The sequence below is a fragment of the Eurytemora carolleeae genome, unplaced genomic scaffold (genome assembly GCF_000591075.1).
Source record: "Eurytemora carolleeae unplaced genomic scaffold, Eaff_2.0 scaffold219, whole genome shotgun sequence".
Taxonomy (NCBI): Eukaryota; Metazoa; Arthropoda; class Copepoda; order Calanoida; family Temoridae; genus Eurytemora; species Eurytemora carolleeae.
Window position 1 is genome coordinate 312313 of NW_019396115.1, and position 21191 is coordinate 333503.

Below are 21191 nucleotides of genomic sequence, written 5' to 3' on the forward strand. Positions count from 1 at the left end.
ATATGCCCCCCCCCCTCTACTGCCCCCTCTAGAAAGAGTTTTTTTTTACAGTTAGGGATTAAAACGGTAAAAATTGATATACAGTAATTTAGAATTATATGCAATAATTATGTTTCTGGCAATATGAAAATCAGAAGAATTAATAATGATTGAAAAATGACCTCTGATTTTTTAAGAAAATTATTTTTGTTGTAATTCAGTAAACTTGAAAATTGACAATTTTAATTTGAATGATTTTATTTCCTCGTTCACATGATAACAAAAAAAAAACAATAATTTTCTATTTTGGACAAAAATAACTTGACAAATGTAATATAGAATGAGACTGATACAGGTTCTGTTTTTTAATCCAATCTAATTTTCCCATACATTTTTTTCCTATTCCCATGGCCTTTCTAAATATTTGTGAGATTTAATTTAAGGTTAAGAATTCCCTCTTAAGATTTTTTTACACTAGTTTTTGCTTCAGCCCCCCTATCATATTTTAATTCTGTTCCATGTAACAAGTGCCTTTAGAGTAAAATGCGTTATTTGGTTTATTAAAAAATTGCTGAATTTGGTTATACCTATCTTTCAACCCTAATATCATTGCAATAAGAGATATTAACCAAAATTACTACTTACTAAAATATTATTATCATGGGTTTGTATATCTTTAGTCGCGACATTTTTATCTTTACTCAGTGTAACATTTACAGGACAATAGCTATCATAGCTAAACTATCATAATGATGAACGATATTACTAAAATTTTTCAGAAGTGCACACTGTACTTTGGTCGGGTTAAACATAGAAAATTACCAAAAAGAAGAATATTTCTTTTCTTTAATTAAAGTTTACTAAATGTTCCATGAATTTTCAAAACTTCTGTTCTTTAACGGACTGTTGCCCAGCACTATTAGTGGGTGTTGTTGAATCACAAGATGTCTCATTAAAACAATTCTTATATATTCTGTTAATTTTTTCACTTTATCTGTCAACATAAAATCCTATCCCTGCTTAAAAATGGAATTCTTAATTAAAAAAAAATTAATATTTCCTTTTTTTGACACCCTGTTGATTGCATGATATTTGAGTTTGATATTTAGATTAAACAATAGACGATCTTTAGAAGTATTGTCGAAAATATGAATTGAATACAATTTATGAATTTTGAAAATAAGCCCTCACAAAAACTCGTGATTATGTTTTAAATGTCACATCCTTAACTTGACTAAACTATGTATATTTGAAAACTAAACTTTAAACTCTTTGCTTCTAAATTTTGTCTACTGCAATAGTATAATTAATTGATTAAAGGAACTGCATTTTAATCCAAAATTAAAGTTTACTGTGCACCACTGCAATACCAGTTTTTACTGTCCATATTTTTGTTTGATTTAACATCTTAATCTGGGAGGAATGTTTGAATTTGATTTCTATTGATCTAGAGATTTGCAAACAATTAAATAATTGAAGAAACGTGCAAGAATGTTATGAAGAAAATGAATAGGGCAAGATATAAATAGAGAAAGGAATGAATAAATCTAGGAATAAATAAATCAAGGAATGAATAAATCGAGAAATAAATAAATCAAGGAATACGTAAACTAAGAAATACATAAATCATTGAATACATAAATCAAGGAATAAATAGATCGAGGAATAAATAGATCGAGGAATAAGAAAATCAAGGAATTAATAAATTAAAGAATATATAATTAATGGTATAAATAAGTTAAGAACTGAAAAAATCAAGGGACTAATAAATGAAAGAATAAATTAATCGAGAAATAAATAAATCGAGAAATAAATAAATGAAGGAAAAAATACATCGAGGAATAAGTAAATGAAGGAATACATAAATCAAGGAATAAATAAATTGAGGGATTAATACATTTAAGGATAAAAAATCAAGTAAAAAATAATTCAAAAAATAAAGAAATCAAGTATTAAAGAAATCAGGAAATAAGAAGTATAACAAAAAATCCAAAAAAGTTTTGAGTGGAAATCTGCAGGAAATGTAAGTGTCAAATTATAACCTAAGTACTGTTATGACTTTAAAAATACAAATAATTGGCTTACATTTTTTTAAAACCTCGTTCAGTAGTTCATGTATTTTTATGAATTTTTGGAAAACATATGTGTATTCGTACCAAACGTCAAAACGGCTGAACCGATCAGGCCGAAATTTGTATGTGGCAATTTACATTAATCCATGAACAAGGTTTATGACCGGTGGTTTAAATGTAAGGGTTTGTTTGGTTCAACAAACTTTTGATTTGCAAATTTTTTTGAAAATGTTATTTCTGAAAGTACGAATCATTGTACGAAGGGTGAAAGAATTGTAGAGCTGGCATCTATTCTGTTATTATCCTCGCCTTTTTTAATCTGATAAAGCGTGTGCATTTTATTGCATTTTTAATTAATGATTTGCAGGATATATTATATTAAATGAAAACGTCATAAAGCTGTTAGTTCAATTAAAGAATATAAAGTTTACAAAACTGCAGGATATCGGACTTCTTTAGAATTGACCCCTACCGTCATTTTTTTCTATTCAGCTATTACCGTTTTGTCCAAGGATACGGTTCGGTGGCAACAATTTCTACGATTTCCATATCCTCATAATAGATATAAAGGATTAATTCTGAAGAGTGAACTAGTTGTTTTCTAGCCCCCCCCCCCCCCCCCAATGATAATGATGGTGATAATGATGATAATGATGATAATGATGATAATGATGATGATAATGATGATAATGATGATAATGATGGTGATAATGATGATGATGATAATGATGATAATGATTATAATGATGATAATGATGATAATGCCAATTATGCTTATTATGCTTTTATTATTAGACTTGCCTTCCATGACTGTGTTGGTGGTTGTGATGGTTGTCTCAATGTAAATGATGCAGATAATGCTGGATTTAACGACCTAAGTAAGTTTTTTTTATGTATTTCAAGAGAGAAATCTTTTGTGTCTCAAATAGCTGATTACATGGGTTAGCCGGCTAGCTTTCATCTGGACGGCTTAACCTTTTGTTTGATACCAGTGGTTTAGGGATTTCATTGGTTGTTAAAATCCACCAAATTTTCCGCCTTTCTCATTGATGCAAGGATTAAATTAATTTTCCCACTTTAAGTCGTTAATAAACTATACTAGACTAGTCCCAATACTATTTGTTTAAATTTTGTTAAATTTTCTTGAAAGAATTAATACAGAAACATTTTTGGTCTTGCAACTAATGACTAAAAAATCAAATATTTTAATTTGACATGTTTACATTAAGATTTTTAGACTTGAATAATTTACACGTTTACAACAAAACCGTCAGCTGTGGACGTCACTGAAGTATTTTAAATGGTTCCCCATGATTCACTAATATCTATTCAATATTTAAAATTCCTTGAGTATGGTAAAATTATCCTGTATGCTGAATAAATAAAGCAGATGGTGGGTGACACGAGGGTGGGACACTGCCAGAAGTCTCCCAGATTTTCCAAAAAGTACCGAAACGTATGATGTTAAGAGAACAAATTATCAAGTGAAGATCAATTGATCTTTTATAATCTTTAATTTAAGCGATATTTAGATTTATATCTTGCAATTCAGTATTATTGTTCTATCAAATTATGTATAAAAATAAACATCTAAAAAATGCTCAAAAAATTTTACAACAAAACTAAATCAACCCCGGAATTTTCTTTAGATTTCTTCTTTGATGCCTAAGACGCTTTTGAAGTTTAGGTCTAAAAAAGCAGAGGCTCGGTATTTTTGGCAAATCCCGGAGGCTCACGACGGCTAGGCTGTCCCTTCTACGTGACACTGCCTGAAAATGGTAGAGTTTACAGCCATCAAACCTGAGATGAATTCAGCCCACGCTAGATTAAGAAAAGACCATTAAAAGTTTAAACATATTTTTATCATGCCATTTTTATTCACATTTTATTAAGCCTGGTTAAATGATGGAATTTTATCGACATATTAACCCTATAAAAGTATTATATATTATATATTTACCATATAAAAGTATTATATATTATATATTAACCATATAAAAGTATTATATATTATATATTAACCATATAAAAGTATGCCAAAAAATTACTTTTACAAAGAATCAGATAAAAAAACAGACTAAAGTTTAAAAATTTAATCGGAAATGCTGGTTTTTGAATGGAGGTTCACGTGGAATTGTGCTCGAATTTCCTCCAATAAGATTTCAAATGTTAAAACCTGCGTTAGTGGAAAATGTAAATATTTGGTTTAATTGTTAAACCAATATTTAGACAGTATATTGTTTACGGCTATTTTATTTGTAAAATATTTATTCATACAAATGGAATATTTTTAAGTACTTCCCTATGATGCTTGATCATAGGCTGTCTCAACCCGTGAACAAAATTTTCTTTAAAAAAATAACAATAAAAATCTCGCGGATTAATCTGTTATCTGTATATAAAAAAAGATGTCGTGATTGAATTGAAAACATTTACTTCAATTTAGTTTAACCTAGCTATCCATATACAATTTGCTAGGATGATGGGGGGGNGGGGTCAAAATATGAAAGTACAATGATTCCCTTCTTTATGATTCGAAGAAAAAGTGTTGCGATCAAATTGCTTGTGGTTAAAACAATAGGGATGAAATTACACAACTAAGTTACCAAATGCAAACTTCAAAATATTAACCCTATTCCTTCTGGGGTCGGGGGTCAAGTTGACCCCCCCCCCTGTAGTTTTTTTTACATAACTCGAAAAATATTGGTCTGAGGCTGTTGAAATTTTCTGACTTTTCCTACATACCCAAAGCCCTCCCTTTAGGCCTAAAACCGGGCTTTAATACTAACTACTTGAATCCTCAGGCACACTGCCCGAACGACTGCTTTTTCCTGTAACAAACTAAATCTTTGTTATGACCCTTTTCACTTGTCAGATTTTGATAGAATTTAGCTTTTTAGAAAGCCTATAACATAAGGAAACGGCTTGCACAAGTTTTGCACAAAAAAATGTGCAACCTTTTGGCAAACAACCTGTCAAAGAAAATTTGCACATTTTTAGTTTTTCTTAATTAAACATCAGGTTTTTAAAAATTTTGCAAAACTTTTTGCATATTTGAAATTATAATATGAAAGTAGAGCGCAAGAGCTTTTCAATGATGTATCATTTGTCATATTTGGACATCAAACATTGGATTCAGAGGGGGGGGGTCAATTTGACCCCCCCCCCCCAGCATATCCTGGTTTTCAAGTACCCCAGCAGGGATAGGGTTAATAAATTTAAAGATTTTACACTTTTAAAAATCGTTTTTTTAAACGCTTTTATCGTTTTTAAAATTCCTAGTTTTATTATGCGTATTTTTTATCATGAATTAAAAATCAGTAAAATACATTTTGCGGAATCTATAATCTGTGGAAAATCTAAAACTATTTCAATTAGTGAAAACTGTGTCAAATTTAAATTGTTTTGTTTAGTGGAAGCTCTGGAGAAAGTGTATCAAGCCAAGAAACTTGGAGATATTATTTCCAGGTATATAAATAGTTTAATCATTTATAGAGATGTCTTGTCCGATTCACAAGAATAAGGAAGATATCGTGATTTCAAAATATTTTCTAAAGTTTGATATTATGTTGCAAAATGTTAGAATCCTTCTAAGAATGAATAAGGATGATATTTTAACCCTGGTAGCCTGGGGGGACAGATCCTAGTGTCTTCTAGTTCTCGTTGTAATGAATATATTCGAGTACAAGTTCCCTGCTGCTTTACACATATCGTTCATAATACCACAAAATCGCTTTTTCGTTTATAACAAATTCATTTTAAGAAAAATTAAATCTAACCTTATTTTAATCCTTCTTCTAAACTATATACAAACAATGGCTTTTTTCTTACAGGGTATTGTTAAGATTTTAAACTTAAGTGTGTATTTCTTTGTTTTTATCCTGCGCTCTCATCCCACGCATAGATTCGCACAGAACCCTTGAAAAATATTATTTTATTTTTTTTTAAATTTTCTGACAAGTTAAGCTACTTCTCTAAAGTGAGTTCTCGTTTACAATAGTAATTAAGTTATTTGACTATTTGTACCTAGTTCAACTACATCTTGTTGTTTATCAGATCGACCATTTAGCCTTTAACGGGAACCTAACTGGAAGAATATATATAAAGTTGTAATCTCTGTTTGTCCGATCATAACTCAGGAACCCCTGGACCAATTTGCCTCGAATTTTGATGGGGGAACTCGGGAGACCCACAAAAATTTTCTTAGCTTGGTTTTGAGATTCTAAACTGAGTGAGTCCACTTTTAACGGTTAAATTTAGTTTCCCGGTAAAATCGTTCAAGTGCGGGTAAACGACATGAGTAACTTTTGGTCACCTGGGCAGCGATGGGTTCCCAAGCTAGTGCAAAATAAATAAGAAAATTTCTTAAACAATTTTCACCTTTTTGATATGAAAACCAATCCATGGACGTCTGATTTCAATCGTTTCACATATATATCATGTTTGTGAAGAGACTGAACATATTTAATCGAAAAAAACTTCATTCGACCTCAAGGACGTCCTCCACCCAACCTCTAAAATCGGCGCACACAGTACACAACCAGTTCTTCATCAAACCGTCCCTGGAGACAGTAATAGGGGTCATCATCTAAGTGATCATGCCGTGAGATTTAATATTGACCTGTTCCTGCATTCGCACACAATTTTCAATATTTGTTATGTTTGGGCCTGCGTATTGAGGGGGCTGAATAAGCCCCCTCAGACCACAATATGGCCTGTTCGTCATCCAGGAAACGGTTAATCTACTGGTGTTAGGGTAGTAATATCTTAAACCATTCCCTGTATACAATTGTAGGAGCTATAATGAACCAGTTTTGAGTGCACTATCTTTTGAAACACCTTGTTGTTGGAGGTTTTCCCGTTAAAAGATGAATTTACGGGACTCTTCTTTTCACCGTCCCCCCCACTGCGGCTCGGACAACGGCTGAGGCCAGATATTTGGTTTCATAGGTTCTCCATATAACTTCACCTTATGTATAGGCTTTAAACCCAATGTTGTCGAGAATATTTGGATAATTGATCATTGCATGTTTTTTTACCAATTTAATAAATTTTGTCTACGAAATTCTAAACAGGTTTAAAAACTTCTTACAGCGGGTCAGGGGTTACTTTTTCTCAAAAGCTTTTAGCAAAAAAGATTGGCCTATTGCATCATTTGTCAGCCTGTGATCTTATATAAGTTTTTGGTGGTTCCCCTGGACACCATGTTGTCCCTAGCCAGCTGGCTATTATTGGTACACCCTGTGTTGGTCTTAATCTTGGCTCTACCCAATTCCTCACAGGTCCCTAGAGTTAGCTGATCTTGGTCTGCCATGACAAACATGTAGTTAGATATCCATGCCATCCAGTAAAGTTTTAACAGTGTAGACCAATTACTTACGGCAGGAGAGCAGCTGACATATTTCTTATATTTTGACACCTCACTCCAATAGTACATACATTTATCGGTAACTATCCCTAAAAGGCTCAGCAACCTGAGAATAAGTAGCATGCCGTGACATCACTTTTGCCAATTTAGCTGCTATTTATACTCCTTCTGGAACTAAAAACGCCAGTGTTCTTAGCATATTTAATCAGATTTTAATTGAGCTTTTCAACAGTTTTATAACTTCAGCATGTTAGCTGCTAAAAAATGTAAAGGGCACATTTCATTTAACGACGTATGATCTTTAAAATTATTCCACTTAACTATTTTATTTCTGAATTACGAAGAATTGATAAAGCCTTCTGTTATTTTTCATTATCTCTATACCTCTGAAATGATTTAAATTGACTGTTGAGGTAATTTCATGCTACTCTCTAATTAAAAAGTTCATTGTGTCCAGTTTACATGGCACCCTTTAAAATCTTAGCTGAACAGTGAGTAGTGTGCAACAATAAGAAATATCTGGAAAAGTCTTTTTTTTCTGATCAAAAGAGAAAAAGGTTGTCAATTTTCTCCCTGCTGCTGAGGCACCAATTCGTTAGTCACTTTTATAGTGAATCCGCCATTACACATTATCAATAATAAATGTATCTTTATTATCTTTTCAGACAATAATTTAAACATTTTTTGAATGAGAAGAGTTAGCACTGATGTTTTCAAATGTATTTTTAAACTTTGACGTTTTTTAGGGCGGACTTTTGGGTGTATGGTAGCATCTATGCCATTGAGAAAACAGTAGAACTTGCAAACGAAAATTGTTTCACCAATGATTGCCATGTTCCAAAACCAAGTAAGTTAATTTATCTATATTTTAATATGTATGCATTTATATATATTAAAATCATATTTTGCTGGCTTTCCTTTTGTTTGTCTATATGTCCAGGGTTAAACCGATCGAACAAAAAAGGAATTGAGTTTTTGTCGCAAACTCAAATTTTCCAAATCCTGTAACTTTGAATCCTGAGGGTGTAAACCTGTGATATTTCAAACTTAGCTTGATTGATTTTACAAAATTCATAATTCAAAATATCTAAGATCTATGAAATTAGGTTGCATTGCAAGGATATAGGAGTTAGAAAATCTGAGTTTGCTGCAAAAACTCAATTCCTTTGCCTAAAAAACAAATCTAATATATATTTTGTCGGAAATTTACCAATGAAAACAAGAAAATCTGCAAATTTTGACACGTTTTATTATGTACGTATATAAAGTAGTGGTCTTGAGAGCAGGATAAATTCTCAATAAAGCTTTTATTGTTTTCGTTCATAATACCACAAAATCGCTTTTTCGTTTATAACAAATTCATTTTAAGAAAAATTAAATCTAACCTTATTTTAATCCTTCTTCTAAACTACCGACCGTGACGGCGGAGTTTCTAAATTCTTTCACTCCGATTAACATTGATCATGCTTAACCCTTCACAGGATGGGGCACTCCGTGTGTGGGGGGGGGGGCAATAAAAAAAAATAAAAAAAATTTTAATAGTACTATAGTAGTAAGTTTGTAAAATATAATGGAATCTGATTGGAATATTTACATTGTATAAATTTCATAAAGGTGTAAGAGCGCTATTCTATATTTTTTATTTGCGTTCGTATTAAATCTATCCAGAAAACATATTGAGTACTTATTAGCCTTGGGAATATGAATTGCTGGTATTTGATTGATTAATTATATATCGTGTCCTTTAACTAATTAATAAAACCTAAATTACTGAAGCATATTTCATTTAATCATTATTAATGTTAAAAACAGTCTCATTAATGCATAATTTATCTTCGAATTTAATTACTTTATACAAAGAAAACTGCTTCCGATAATAAGACTCCATATACATTGAATAAAGGTCTTCTTATCAATATTGAGGGATGCGTTTAATGATATTACCAATGGTTGTGATGATATTTGTCCATGCTGGTTTTCAATGACAAAAGGCATTGTGCCGTGAATACTGACATATTTCACTTTAAAAGTCGATTTTCAAGATATTGGTAAAATTATTTGCTCTATAAACATTACCAACATAAAAAACACATTAGACCGGGTAAATGTACTCTTTCACGTTTTGAAGAGTTCAGCTTAGAATCTCTAAAGGTCTCCCTTTCAGTTCAATTCAATTCAGAGTAGAGTGGAATGAGTAATGTTCTTAGGATTTTATTATTTTCAACTAATATCTCAAGCTTTTTATAAACATTTTCATAATTATTTAAATATAAACTATATACAATACAAAGGACAAATTCATTTTTGTAATTTTTAATTTAAAGAGAAAACGAGGACAACAATCATTTACAGTAATCTGTTTACCACAGCATTTGATTCACTTCATTCCGTTAGATTAAATTTTGTTCTATTGTATTATCTTTGCACAACCACTTAATGTTTCATAAAGAAAAAATTTCATAAAGGCCAACAGGGTTGATTTAGTAATATATGTTTTCATTTTTTCTATCTCATCCTTGCTTGACTAAAAACTAAGAATAATTAAAACACAAATTAATATGTGTTACTCCATCCCTGTAAAACATCATGTGGTACAATCTCTGAACAGTGTGCAGCAGTAAAAACGGATAATTGTAAACAGATGGGATAGAAAGATAGAAAGATAGAAAGATAGAAAGATAGAAAGATAAAAAAATAGAAAGATAGAAAGATAGAAAGATAGAAAGATAGAAAGATAGAAAGATAGAAAGATAGAAAGATAGAAAGATAGATAGATAGATAGATAGATAGAAAGATAGAAAGATAGAAAGATAGAAAGATAGAAAGATAGAAAGATAGAAAGATAGAAAGATAGAAAGATAGAAAGATAGAAAGATAGAAAGATAGAAAGATAGAAAAATTGAAAGATTGAAGCCAGTTGGAGACTGAAATCCCCTGGTAACCTACAGTTGTTAATTGTTAAGCCCCCCCCCCCCTCTCCGGTAAAGGCCCCTGAAAATATATTTTATTACGTAAAAAGCGTACGATATGTAAATACGGGAAACTAGGTTCCTACTTAGCAAGACATCAAAACAACCGGTTCGTCTTTTTTTCTACGAAATTAAATATCAGCCCGACGCATTAAATGTCAAATTATGCGTCAGCTATAATTATAGTTATTTGCTCCTTTTTGGAGTATAGCATACCTGACATGCTCTGAACCCCCCCCCCCCCCTTCTACCCCTCCTATTCAGCGTAAATCTGCTTGTAAACCAAGCTTTTTGCTGCTTCAATATTCTGACCATTTCAATAACTGTTCTCAGTACAAATGGTCAATTTAGAATAGAATATAATTCTCTATTTTATGATTTAGAGTCTTTTTGTGATGAAAAACATGAATATAATAAAATGTTTCCGGATTCCTCAAAAATTATTCAACGCTTTTATTGCTTTCATTTCTCTAGGTTTTAGTGTAAATTAACATGATTACAGATAACTTCTATCTACGGAAAATTTATATTTTTTTTACTTTAGATCATCATTGTTTATTATCAAAAATATCAGATAATTTTTTATCATCTATCATTATATTACTATTCTAACTTTTATATTGTTATCATCATGATTTTTATTTTACGAACTGTATGAACCGCTACATTAAAAATAGCAGTGGTCAAATCCGGTGCTTTCATTATGATTTTTATCATGATAATTATTATTATCATTTTGCGATTATCATTATCATCATGACTATGATTATGATTGTTTTTATCATTATTATTATTATTATTATTATCATTATTCACGGGCAGCCGTAGTATATTTGAATTTCCGAGCCAAGTCAACCTTTCCGGTCCTAGTTTGTACTGTACCTAGCTCTATGGACAGGACTAGCCAGTGCAACAAGGTTGACGCGGTCAGACTTTATGCTTCACATAGATATAATTTACTTTTACTAAAGAAGCAGAGGTGCATATATTAGTATTAACATTATCATTATTATTATTAGCATTACTATTAGTATTATTACTATAATAATAATTATCTATGTAGACTTGAAGTTCCAGTATGGCCGTATTGACTGTCCATCTTCACCCTACAGTGAGGAGCATCTACTTTACCCTAGTCCTAACTTTGATTATCAAGGTATGTAACATTTACTTTCAAGCGAGTTCCATAGAACTTTTGATAAGAAAAATGACCTTTTCACTCAAGTTATAAATAGTTCAAGTAATGTAAAATACAGAAATAGTCCATTTAAAACCGACAAAATTCAATCTATAAGTTAATTTTCAAACTACAGATAAAACTTTGCTTGTTTTAAATGTCGTCTTCCTATTTAACATTTTTAAAGGGTAACTGTACAAAACATTATCGAATATTGACAGAAAAGTGTTAACTACTAAATACAATGTTTATTTGACTGTTAAAAACAATGTTCAATATTCATGGTTAATAACGATATCCACGATATTTTATCTATTGGATTGTTCAAGATGTTTATACTAATGGTGCGGGAGAAAGGGTTCGTGTTGTATTTGATTGTGGTGTTAGACATGTTAAGGTTGCCACTTGCTACTTTCAAACTGTCTATTTTGTTTTAAGGTTACCAGTCTGTCTCTCCTCTAAATCTTTATGTTTATTTTCTTTAATAAATACCAAATTCATTCTATACTTCGTGGCATTAAAAGGTTTGATTAGCATGTGCGCTCTAAAATATACGATGTTGTTTTTGTTGCGTTAATATCACCATAATTACATTGTTTTTTATATCTATATAACACATTTGTTATCTCTTTTCCGACCCTTTTTTTAAAGGATCTTCGACGTAATTTTAAGTGACCTCCGTTTCTAGAGTGGTATGTTCAATTCCCGACAGTACCTTTATAATAATTTCAAGTTAGAAGAACAACAATATTTAGTTTATAGTTCAGATAAAAACACTGTTGCGAATCGAATCGTTGCTTCTGATTTAATTACATGCTGAAATCAATGCACCAACCAATAAACCAACCAATGAACCAACCAATGAACCAATCAATGAACCGACCAATAAAACAAACAATGAACCAACCAATAAACCAACCTATGAACCAACCAATGAATCAATCAATGAACCAATCAATGAACCACCAATGAACCAACCAATGAACCAACCAATGAACCAACCAATGAACCAACCAATAAACCAACCGAAGAACCAACCAAAGAATCAACCAAAAAGCAACCAATGACCCAACCAATGACCCAACCAATGAACCAACCAAAGAACCAACTAATGAACCAACAAATGAACCAACCAATGAACCAACCAATGAACCAACCGATGAACCAACCAATGAACCAACCAATGAACCAACCAAGGAACCAATTAAACCATCAACCAACTAATCCACAACCAAATAACTAACCCATCAACTAGCAAATAATAATCATCTTATTAATCAACCAACCAATAAATTATGACTTTCCAGGTGTTGTTAGCTATTTTGAAAATGAGTTTGGATTCACAGCAAATGAGACTGTTGCACTGATGGGAGTTCATACATTAGGAAAAGCTTCAAGAAACAATTCAGGATTTATGGTCAGATTTTGATGCTAAAATTCATTTTTTGTTTTTAAACAATTTAAAAAAATTTTAAATGGTTATCTACGATTTTTCAAATTTTAACAAGTCGATTTCCATTGAATATAAAATTATTTTTCATCCCTGCCGATAATATAGATAATAATATAAGAAGAAATGTTACTCCTGGGTATCAGATTTGTCACACTATGGTTTTATGGTTCATATACTAAGATAGTTAAGATTGGACCATACCCTCCACTGCCCAATATAAGTACAGGTTGTTAAACATAAATATTGGTCTTATAGATACACAGTGTTAGATATTGATATTGAATATTGCTGTTACAAAAAGGTAAAAATATAAATATTATTGTTGTTGTTATAAGTGTTATGATTGTTTAAATATAAATATTGCTGATATAGATAAAGGTGTTAAATATAAAAATTGCTGTTGTAGATTAAGGGTATCAAATTAAAAAAATAGTTGAGATTAGATTTCAATGTTGATTATTCAAACTTCCATGTAAAGGATTTTAATCGGCTAATGAGCTCAAGAATTATAAGAATCATATAGCTGTCCACGCTTGTTACAACTTCAGTTGTTTTCTTATCCTTAACCATTAATACAGCTTTTCCTTGGTTGATTTGAGGCTTTCGCCATCAAAATTTAGTTTTTATTTAAAATGTCCGGATTATTGAACTAGTTGTATTTATTTCAGTTAAAATTTTATATCCTGGATGAAAGGAAGTAGAATTAAGGTCACAAAGAAACCTGCTGTATGGAGAGCCCCCCCCCCCCCCTTCATCGACCAAAGAAAACACATGTTACTCAATATTTAAAAGTGTTTTCTTCTAATTTTACTTACAAACATTCACAGAGAGAGACCCCATAGTCACTGTTGTTAACAAGGACAGGGGGGGGGGGAGTAACAGTACACATGCAGTAAATACCCTACTCCTAAAACTGCTTTTAGATCTGTATCAATCCAGGTATAAGGAACTCAAGGTTCACACGAATACCATAGCCAATATAAATTCGGATGGGGTTCAGTCTGTATTCTCAGGTATCTGTCCTACAGATAAAATCAATTTAATACCAATTCCATATTTCAAAAGAGTGATTCAGGAGGCTTCTCGTTTGCTAACCAAGAAGTAATAACTCTCGCACTGTAATCAAAGCGGAGTCTATTCCAACTGACGTGTATTTTTATATCTATGTTATAGGTTAATTTAATATACAATTTGCAAGATTTCCTCAGATATATATAATCGTAGTTTTGCTAATCATAATACAGGTTTGACGTATTTATGGACGAAGCTAGGTTAGGTTAATCGCATTACAAGTTTTGCATAGTTACAAACAGCGTACAACGTAATATATTTATGTATGTTCAGGTTAACAAATATAGGGTTGCCACGATTTTGCTACACACAGATACAGAATAACTCAATTCTGATAATTAATATTTTCTAAAATTTTTATAACATCACAGTTTTTTTGTACTGGATTTACGTTCAATATTTACAGTGTACGGAAGTATCATTGAGTACATAAAATAAATGAATTCATCCCCAACAGATTGAATAATATTTGAAGATAAAATACCAGTAAATAATATAGATACTGTGTAAATATTGGTTTAAGAACAAAATCAAATATTTACTCATTGCATATTCAACTAAATTATTACATTATTATATCAGGATGGATGTCAACCTAACCCTGAAAGAGAAAAAGCTTTTTTATCTATTTTTTTCATAAATCTCTGGCGTTGTCAAATTAAATCTCTGGCGATGTAAAATTTTACTGGTCCGCCTTATTTACACAAATACACGTTTTAAAGTGAGTGATCGGCTAGACATGATTGTAAGGCTAAGAGTGCAGTATTATAGAGAAATATGTTAGGTTCATTTGAGAGCTATGAGACGTTTTACGGTGTACAAATGATCAGCAAGATTGTAAACTCAATCTTTAAAATCCTCCTGGATTGTCCATTCTGGACAATTGATTTTTTAAAATTAATTAAAATCGCCGGCGACGGAAACCTTTTGTCAATAACTTAGGTCCTAAAAAAGATTATTTTTGATAATGACTGTTAACTGTTTCTCAAATGCACTTACCAAAGTATTAACACTCGTCACAAAATGATTTTTTCCCCCAATTTCTACTTTTAAACTGAAGCAGAAACAGTCGCAATACAGTTTTAATATGTCCATTTGGCTACGTAGATTAATGAGATACTTCAAAGTCGACCTGTTAATCTTAAATGTTGTCAGGATCTCTGTGAATATTTTATTTCTTTAAATGTGCAATATCTAATTAATGTGCTACTCCATAAATATGATACATTCAAAATAATATACCGCTTCCAAAATGTGAAACTTCCTTAATGTGCAATATGCACCTTAACAAATAAATAATTTATCTTATGCCTTAGTTTTATAAACATTTCCAAATGTTTTTCTTAGAAAAACAGTTTATTCGTAAAACTTATTTTTTTGAACAATACTTAGTTTTGTTAATTATGAGTTTGAAGTTGATGTTTAGAATTTAATCTAAACCACATTAAAGGCACTGCAGGCTTAGTTTCAAGTGACTTGACGTTTTTTAGCCATTGGATGTGTGATTAACACTGGTATTCTTTTTTATTTTCAATTGTGGTTTTTCTATTTAGTGACCTGTGCATTTTCGCTTAAGAAAAAAATAATAATGTCAAATAATTTATTTTTATTTAGGGTAAGTGGGTTGAGAATGAGGAATCTATGTTCAGTAATTCCTACTACAAGCTACTCAAAGATGCCATGTGGTTTCAAGTGTAAGTAGCAAAATTTGTACTTTTTGGAATTATATTTTGACATTTTGTCTAAAGTAAGTTAATAAGATGTTTGATTTGAAAAATGTAAAGAAAAAACAAAAGCCTGTATATGCATTGTTCAATGTTATAATATTTAAACTTGTAAACATTTAGAAATGATGAAATTTTGGATTTAAAGTAATCATGTTTTGTGCGTCCTCTTAATAGTTTAAAGGGTCTAATCTGATAGTTCTTTTTATCAGTAGGACACACTGTGTATTGTTAGGATGACCTTAAAATTGTCACCCGTGTATTTTTTGTACACCTTTAAAAATGTTAGGACACCCTGGCCATTGTCAGGAAACCCTGTGTATTGTTAGGACACGCTTTATACTGTTAGAGCACCCTGTCCATTGTAAGGAAACCCTGTGTATTGTTAGGACACGCTTTATACTGTTCGGACACCCTTGTCCATTGTTAGGCCATCCTATATCCTAATAGGACATCCTATACGCTGATAGGATATCCTGTAAAATGTTAGGACACTCTTTGTATGCGTTAGGATACCCTTTAGTTAGGACAGCCGTGTACTGTCAGGACACGAAATTACATTGTTAGGATACCCTGTGTATGTTAGGAAAGCCCTTTCTATTGTTAGGCCATCCTATGTATTTCTAGGCCTATGTATTATTAAGACATCCTGTATGCTGATAGGACATCCTGTAAAATGTTAGGACGCTCTTTGTAGTTTTTAGACACCCTTAATGTTGTTAGGACACCCGTGTATTGTTAGGACACGCTTTATATTGTAAGGGTACTCTGTGTATTGTTAGGACACGATTTATATTGTTAGGGTACTCTGTGTATTGTTAGGAAAGTCTGTCAGTACACCCTGTATAATATCACGTGAAAACATCTGGCGTTTACTTTATCAGATCTATTGATTGCCGTAAGATTTACGAGTGTTGAACCGAATAATTTCAAAATTAAATTAGAATTTATTTTAAAAGCGTTGGACAGGTTTAATTTGGAAACTATTATGTGTAGACTCCACACGGTGTTAGTAGTTTAATTAAATTCAAGCTCTCTTTACGTTAAAAAATATGTATGCTGGTCTTACACATTCATGAAATCAGGAAACTAGCATCACCCCGCATATATGTATATAGAACCCATATATTCTATATGAACCTATATATTCTATATTTATATATTCTAAGAACCTACATATTCTTTAGGAACCTACATATTCTAAGAACCTATATATTCTGTAGGAACCTATATATTTTAAGAGCCTATATATTCTAAGAACCTATATATTCTAAGAACCTATATATTTTAAGAATCTATATATTCTTTAGGAACCTATATATTCTTAGAACCTATATATTCTGTAGGAACCTATATATTTTAAGAACCTATATATTCTAAGAACCTATATATTCTTAAGAACCTATATATTCTAAGAACCAATATATCCTGTGGAAACCTATATATTTTATGAACCTATATATTCTAGGAACCTAACCCCGGATGAAGAAGCGCACTTTCAATGGAACGCTCCCCGGAAAGGCTTTATGCTGAACTCGGATATGGCAATATACAAGGTAAGCAAACATTACTTAATTTATTTGATAAATTGCTTAAAAATTGTAAATCATCTTAAGATATTTTAAACTGTTCGTGGCACCTATGAAACCGAATTACGAAGACGAAATTTAGTCCTCTAAGTTCTATGTTGCTTTTAAACAAAAAGCTTTACTAAAGTAACTTAAAATAAATTTTTTTTACAAATATTATTAATTATCTGTGATGTTTAAAAGAACGTAGCTACGAAGATGTACGAAGAATATAAAACAGGAACCCCCAATTCTTTGTTTATAAAATAAGTGTACTGCAGTTTCTGGGAGGAATGTAAACAACACTGGGCCTGAGAGAAATTGAGCTTGTTACATGCAATGAGAATAGAATATTCTAGAGTCGAATTTTTCTCGAAAAAGGTGTAAAACGGCTATTTTGTTTTACTGTTTCCATAATGCAGGTGTACTACACACATTTATGCTTTATAACCTTTTGCCTTTTGGGCCCTGTAACATCATTTTATAGAAAAGTTTTCTTGAAAATTGTTTGATTTTCTCTAAATGAATTCTCGGATAGCCTGTCATGCATTCCCGAGTTCATTTCAGCATTAGTTACGATAACAATCAATTTTATGTTTTCATTTAGTAAAAACATATTTTTTAATTTGAGGTAATTAAATTGTAAAACCAATATTTTTGAAATACTCAAGATACCAAAATATTAAAATTGAGAATAGTAAATGGTTATTAACTCTTTAATTTCAATTTCATAACTTTTATACAGTGGGACTCATAAAAATGCGAAATGGAATGAAAACATTTAACCAATCTAATTTATGTTTGCTAAGTTTCAAGTCTTGTTTGAAAGTAAAACGGGTCTGAACCAGCTAAGGGGCAGACGGAAAGGGGGGAAACAACCCTAGAAAATTGCGGGAAGCTCTATATGTAGAATGTATAGAAACTTAAATTCTATTTTAAGAATGGATTAAAAACATTTTCCCTGTGGAACACTTAATAAATAAAAAATTGTTTAGTTAAACAAAGATAGTTATTTAGTTTTGGAACGCAGGTACCTTGGAATTTTCAGGTAGGGGGGGGGGGGGCATTTTTTCGGACCAGAAAACCTTAGAAAAGGTCGAAATTAACGACTCATTACACATAGTTTCTCGATAAAAAAAGTATGGCTGAGGGTTCAGTTTTAGCGTCAAGCTTTTAGCCTGAAATGGCTTTTTTTGAGCTTTTAACGGCATTTTTCTTTTGGATGTCATTTTTCTTGAAGTAAAAAAAATCATGGCTATTTGTAATAGCTCAAAGGAAAAGAAAAAATATCCATTTAAATTGTCTTTGAAAAAAGGAAGCAAATTGCATAAATCTTGCTGGAAAGTTTTTCATTTTTTGATAAGTGATTGGATTTGAAAAACAATATTTTGATATTTTCAAATCTGAAATTTTTTTTCTTTTCTGGTTCATCAACCTAGCTCGATATCTGAGTAACAATAAGGGAGATATCATCATTTTCTAAATCCCTGACAAGGAGAGGGGGGGAGGAGTGAAAAAAATTTACCCTTCCCCCCCCTCCTGGCTTAATCCTAGAATCCCCTTGCTAGAGTTGTCTTCTAATTGTTTTGCTTTTTGTTATGCATTGATTTACGAAAATTATCCAAATTTGAGAAAAATATTTGAAACCCTTACTACTTTTTGTTTGTTTTTGCTTTACAATGATATACAAAGAGAAAATGTTCTGAATCCAAATAGAAGATAGGGGTGAAGCGCCCTAAAAGCCTAAAAAATTGATTTGAAACAAGATATTGATTGCATGATACAGAAGAGTCTGAAACAAACAAAATAACAATTCTGTAGATATTCACTTTACAAACGACGATTTTTACATTTTAATGTTTAATACACACGTTAAATATGTCCAGGGATCATACTGTATTAGTGTGATGTACTGCAGTGTATAATTTGTGAACATTTACATGAATTGTACCCTTTTGAACTCCCTTTCAGGATGAAAGGACTAACAAAATTAATACCGAGGGATTGTTTAAATTCCACTCTAATATATTCTTTTCTCTTTGGTTACATGCCCCCCAGAAATCGCAACGCACTTTTAATGTAAGCAAATAAATTGATGTTTTTGGTGTATCTTGTTTAAAAACATTTTAGATACAGGTGTATAGGCCGGTGTGATCAACGAGGTTATAGTGTATAGAGTGATGATGTACGCTAATCCTTTACTAATTGTATGAGCCAGAAACTATACTCAGAGCGTACGGCATATTTGTTTATTATAAAGAGATTCTGGCCTAACCTATAGTATATCAATGTTAGTAAAGTGTACAGTATCCGAATTTGATGAATTTAAGCGGCGTCTCAAATCCCCCAGAAACCGGTTTCAATTGAGCGCCGGCTTAAATCTTGAAAAATTAAATACAATTTTAAGGGGAATCAACCATACCCGGCTAAAATTTAAGCCGTGGCTCAAATTCTTTAAAATCTTAAAAATTCTCAGTATAGCTAACTAAGCACACAGGTAAGGAACGTAGGATTTTCATTAAAAGTTGGTTGATCTTAGATTTAAATACATTGATAGTCCTTTAAATACAGATTATTCTAGGATATGAAACTGAATGAGGCTGGCGAGAGTTCGTGTAATTATACTACCTGTCCTCTATCTCAGGGGGCCAGCCTGGTTCAAATATATTCAGACAGGTTTATAGTTACTAAGACGACTTTTAAACGATAAAACAAAAAATTATTTTACACTTTGCTGAATTGTATTGAATAATGTTTTGACTGCATACAGTTGTACTTAGTAAAACAAGAAAATTGCAGTATACAAATAGAGTAAACTTGTCCGTCTTCACTGTTCATCTTGCGGATACGTTATAGACACATCTTTACAGTCTTTTAGCCTTTTCATAAGACGATATCAATTTCGTCACTGAATTCCCATGTTTTTTGGGACACACTGTATGTAAAATTTTATATTTATGAATAAAATTATCTGAGTGTTCTTTTTCAGTAACGCTGTGTGGATTGAAGATTTTGCTGCTGTTTATTCCAAAATGATTTCACACGGAGATTTTACTCTATCCAACCTTGTGGAAGATCCAAGCAGCTCTGAGGATAAAAGTCCCACAGATAAACCAAGGGTACCTAAAAGTACCACAAAAGAGAACGCTACAGTGTCTTCTACTAGCTCTTCTAGTTCATCAGCTCGGCATTTCTTTATTACTTACACCCTTTTAGTAGCCCTCTTTATTATCAATTATGTATAAAATGTAGATTATTTATTTTAAACGATGCTAATTTATTCAACTTAGATTTAAATTAAAATAAATAAATTCAATGTACACGTTCATTAAATTATAAATCATGTTCTTTTTTCACTTCCGGTCATACCTTCCATACGGACAGTGTTATAATATAATAGTTATACTCAAACTTAACTTATCAAACTAATCTAACTAAGCTGACAAAAAGAAAGAAACTAATTTCAAAATGGTAATAGTTTTTATTCTATTAAGAACATGAACAAATATAAATCTTTTTAAAATACGGAAAGAATTTAGATATAAAAAGAATTGGTGGTTTTTACTTGAATGTGAATGGTTTCATTTCTTGAGATTATGTCTTTGAAATAAGTCGGTGGATTTCTTAATTTCTTCTGATCGTCCATTTTCAATGGACGAATGATGTTAGCTGATTTTTCGTTTTCTGTGAAAACTGTTGTTTTTCCTAGGATTTCAGGATTCACAGAAGTTTGGTTTTGAATTTCCTGATATTTCAGATTTTCATCTGAACTCGATTCTGAATTTATGGACGATAATGTGTAGATTTCCA

At 31.4% G+C, this 21191-nt stretch overlaps 1 protein-coding gene across 1 annotated transcript in view; it reads left to right on the forward strand.

The window, feature by feature from the left end:
* Positions 1–20705, forward strand: part of LOC111695388 (putative ascorbate peroxidase) — a gene marked incomplete in the record, with an annotated part of 25500 nt that extends 4795 nt beyond the window's left edge. The window contains 9 exon segments of the mRNA XM_023464708.1: positions 2847–2929; positions 5465–5519; positions 8166–8266; positions 11452–11544; positions 12873–12982; positions 15704–15783; positions 17282–17369; positions 19963–20057; positions 20371–20705. Coding sequence (XP_023320476.1) covers positions 2847–2929; positions 5465–5519; positions 8166–8266; positions 11452–11544; positions 12873–12982; positions 15704–15783; positions 17282–17369; positions 19963–20057; positions 20371–20626 — 961 coding nt within the window.
* Between the last annotated feature and the right edge of the window lie 486 nt (positions 20706–21191).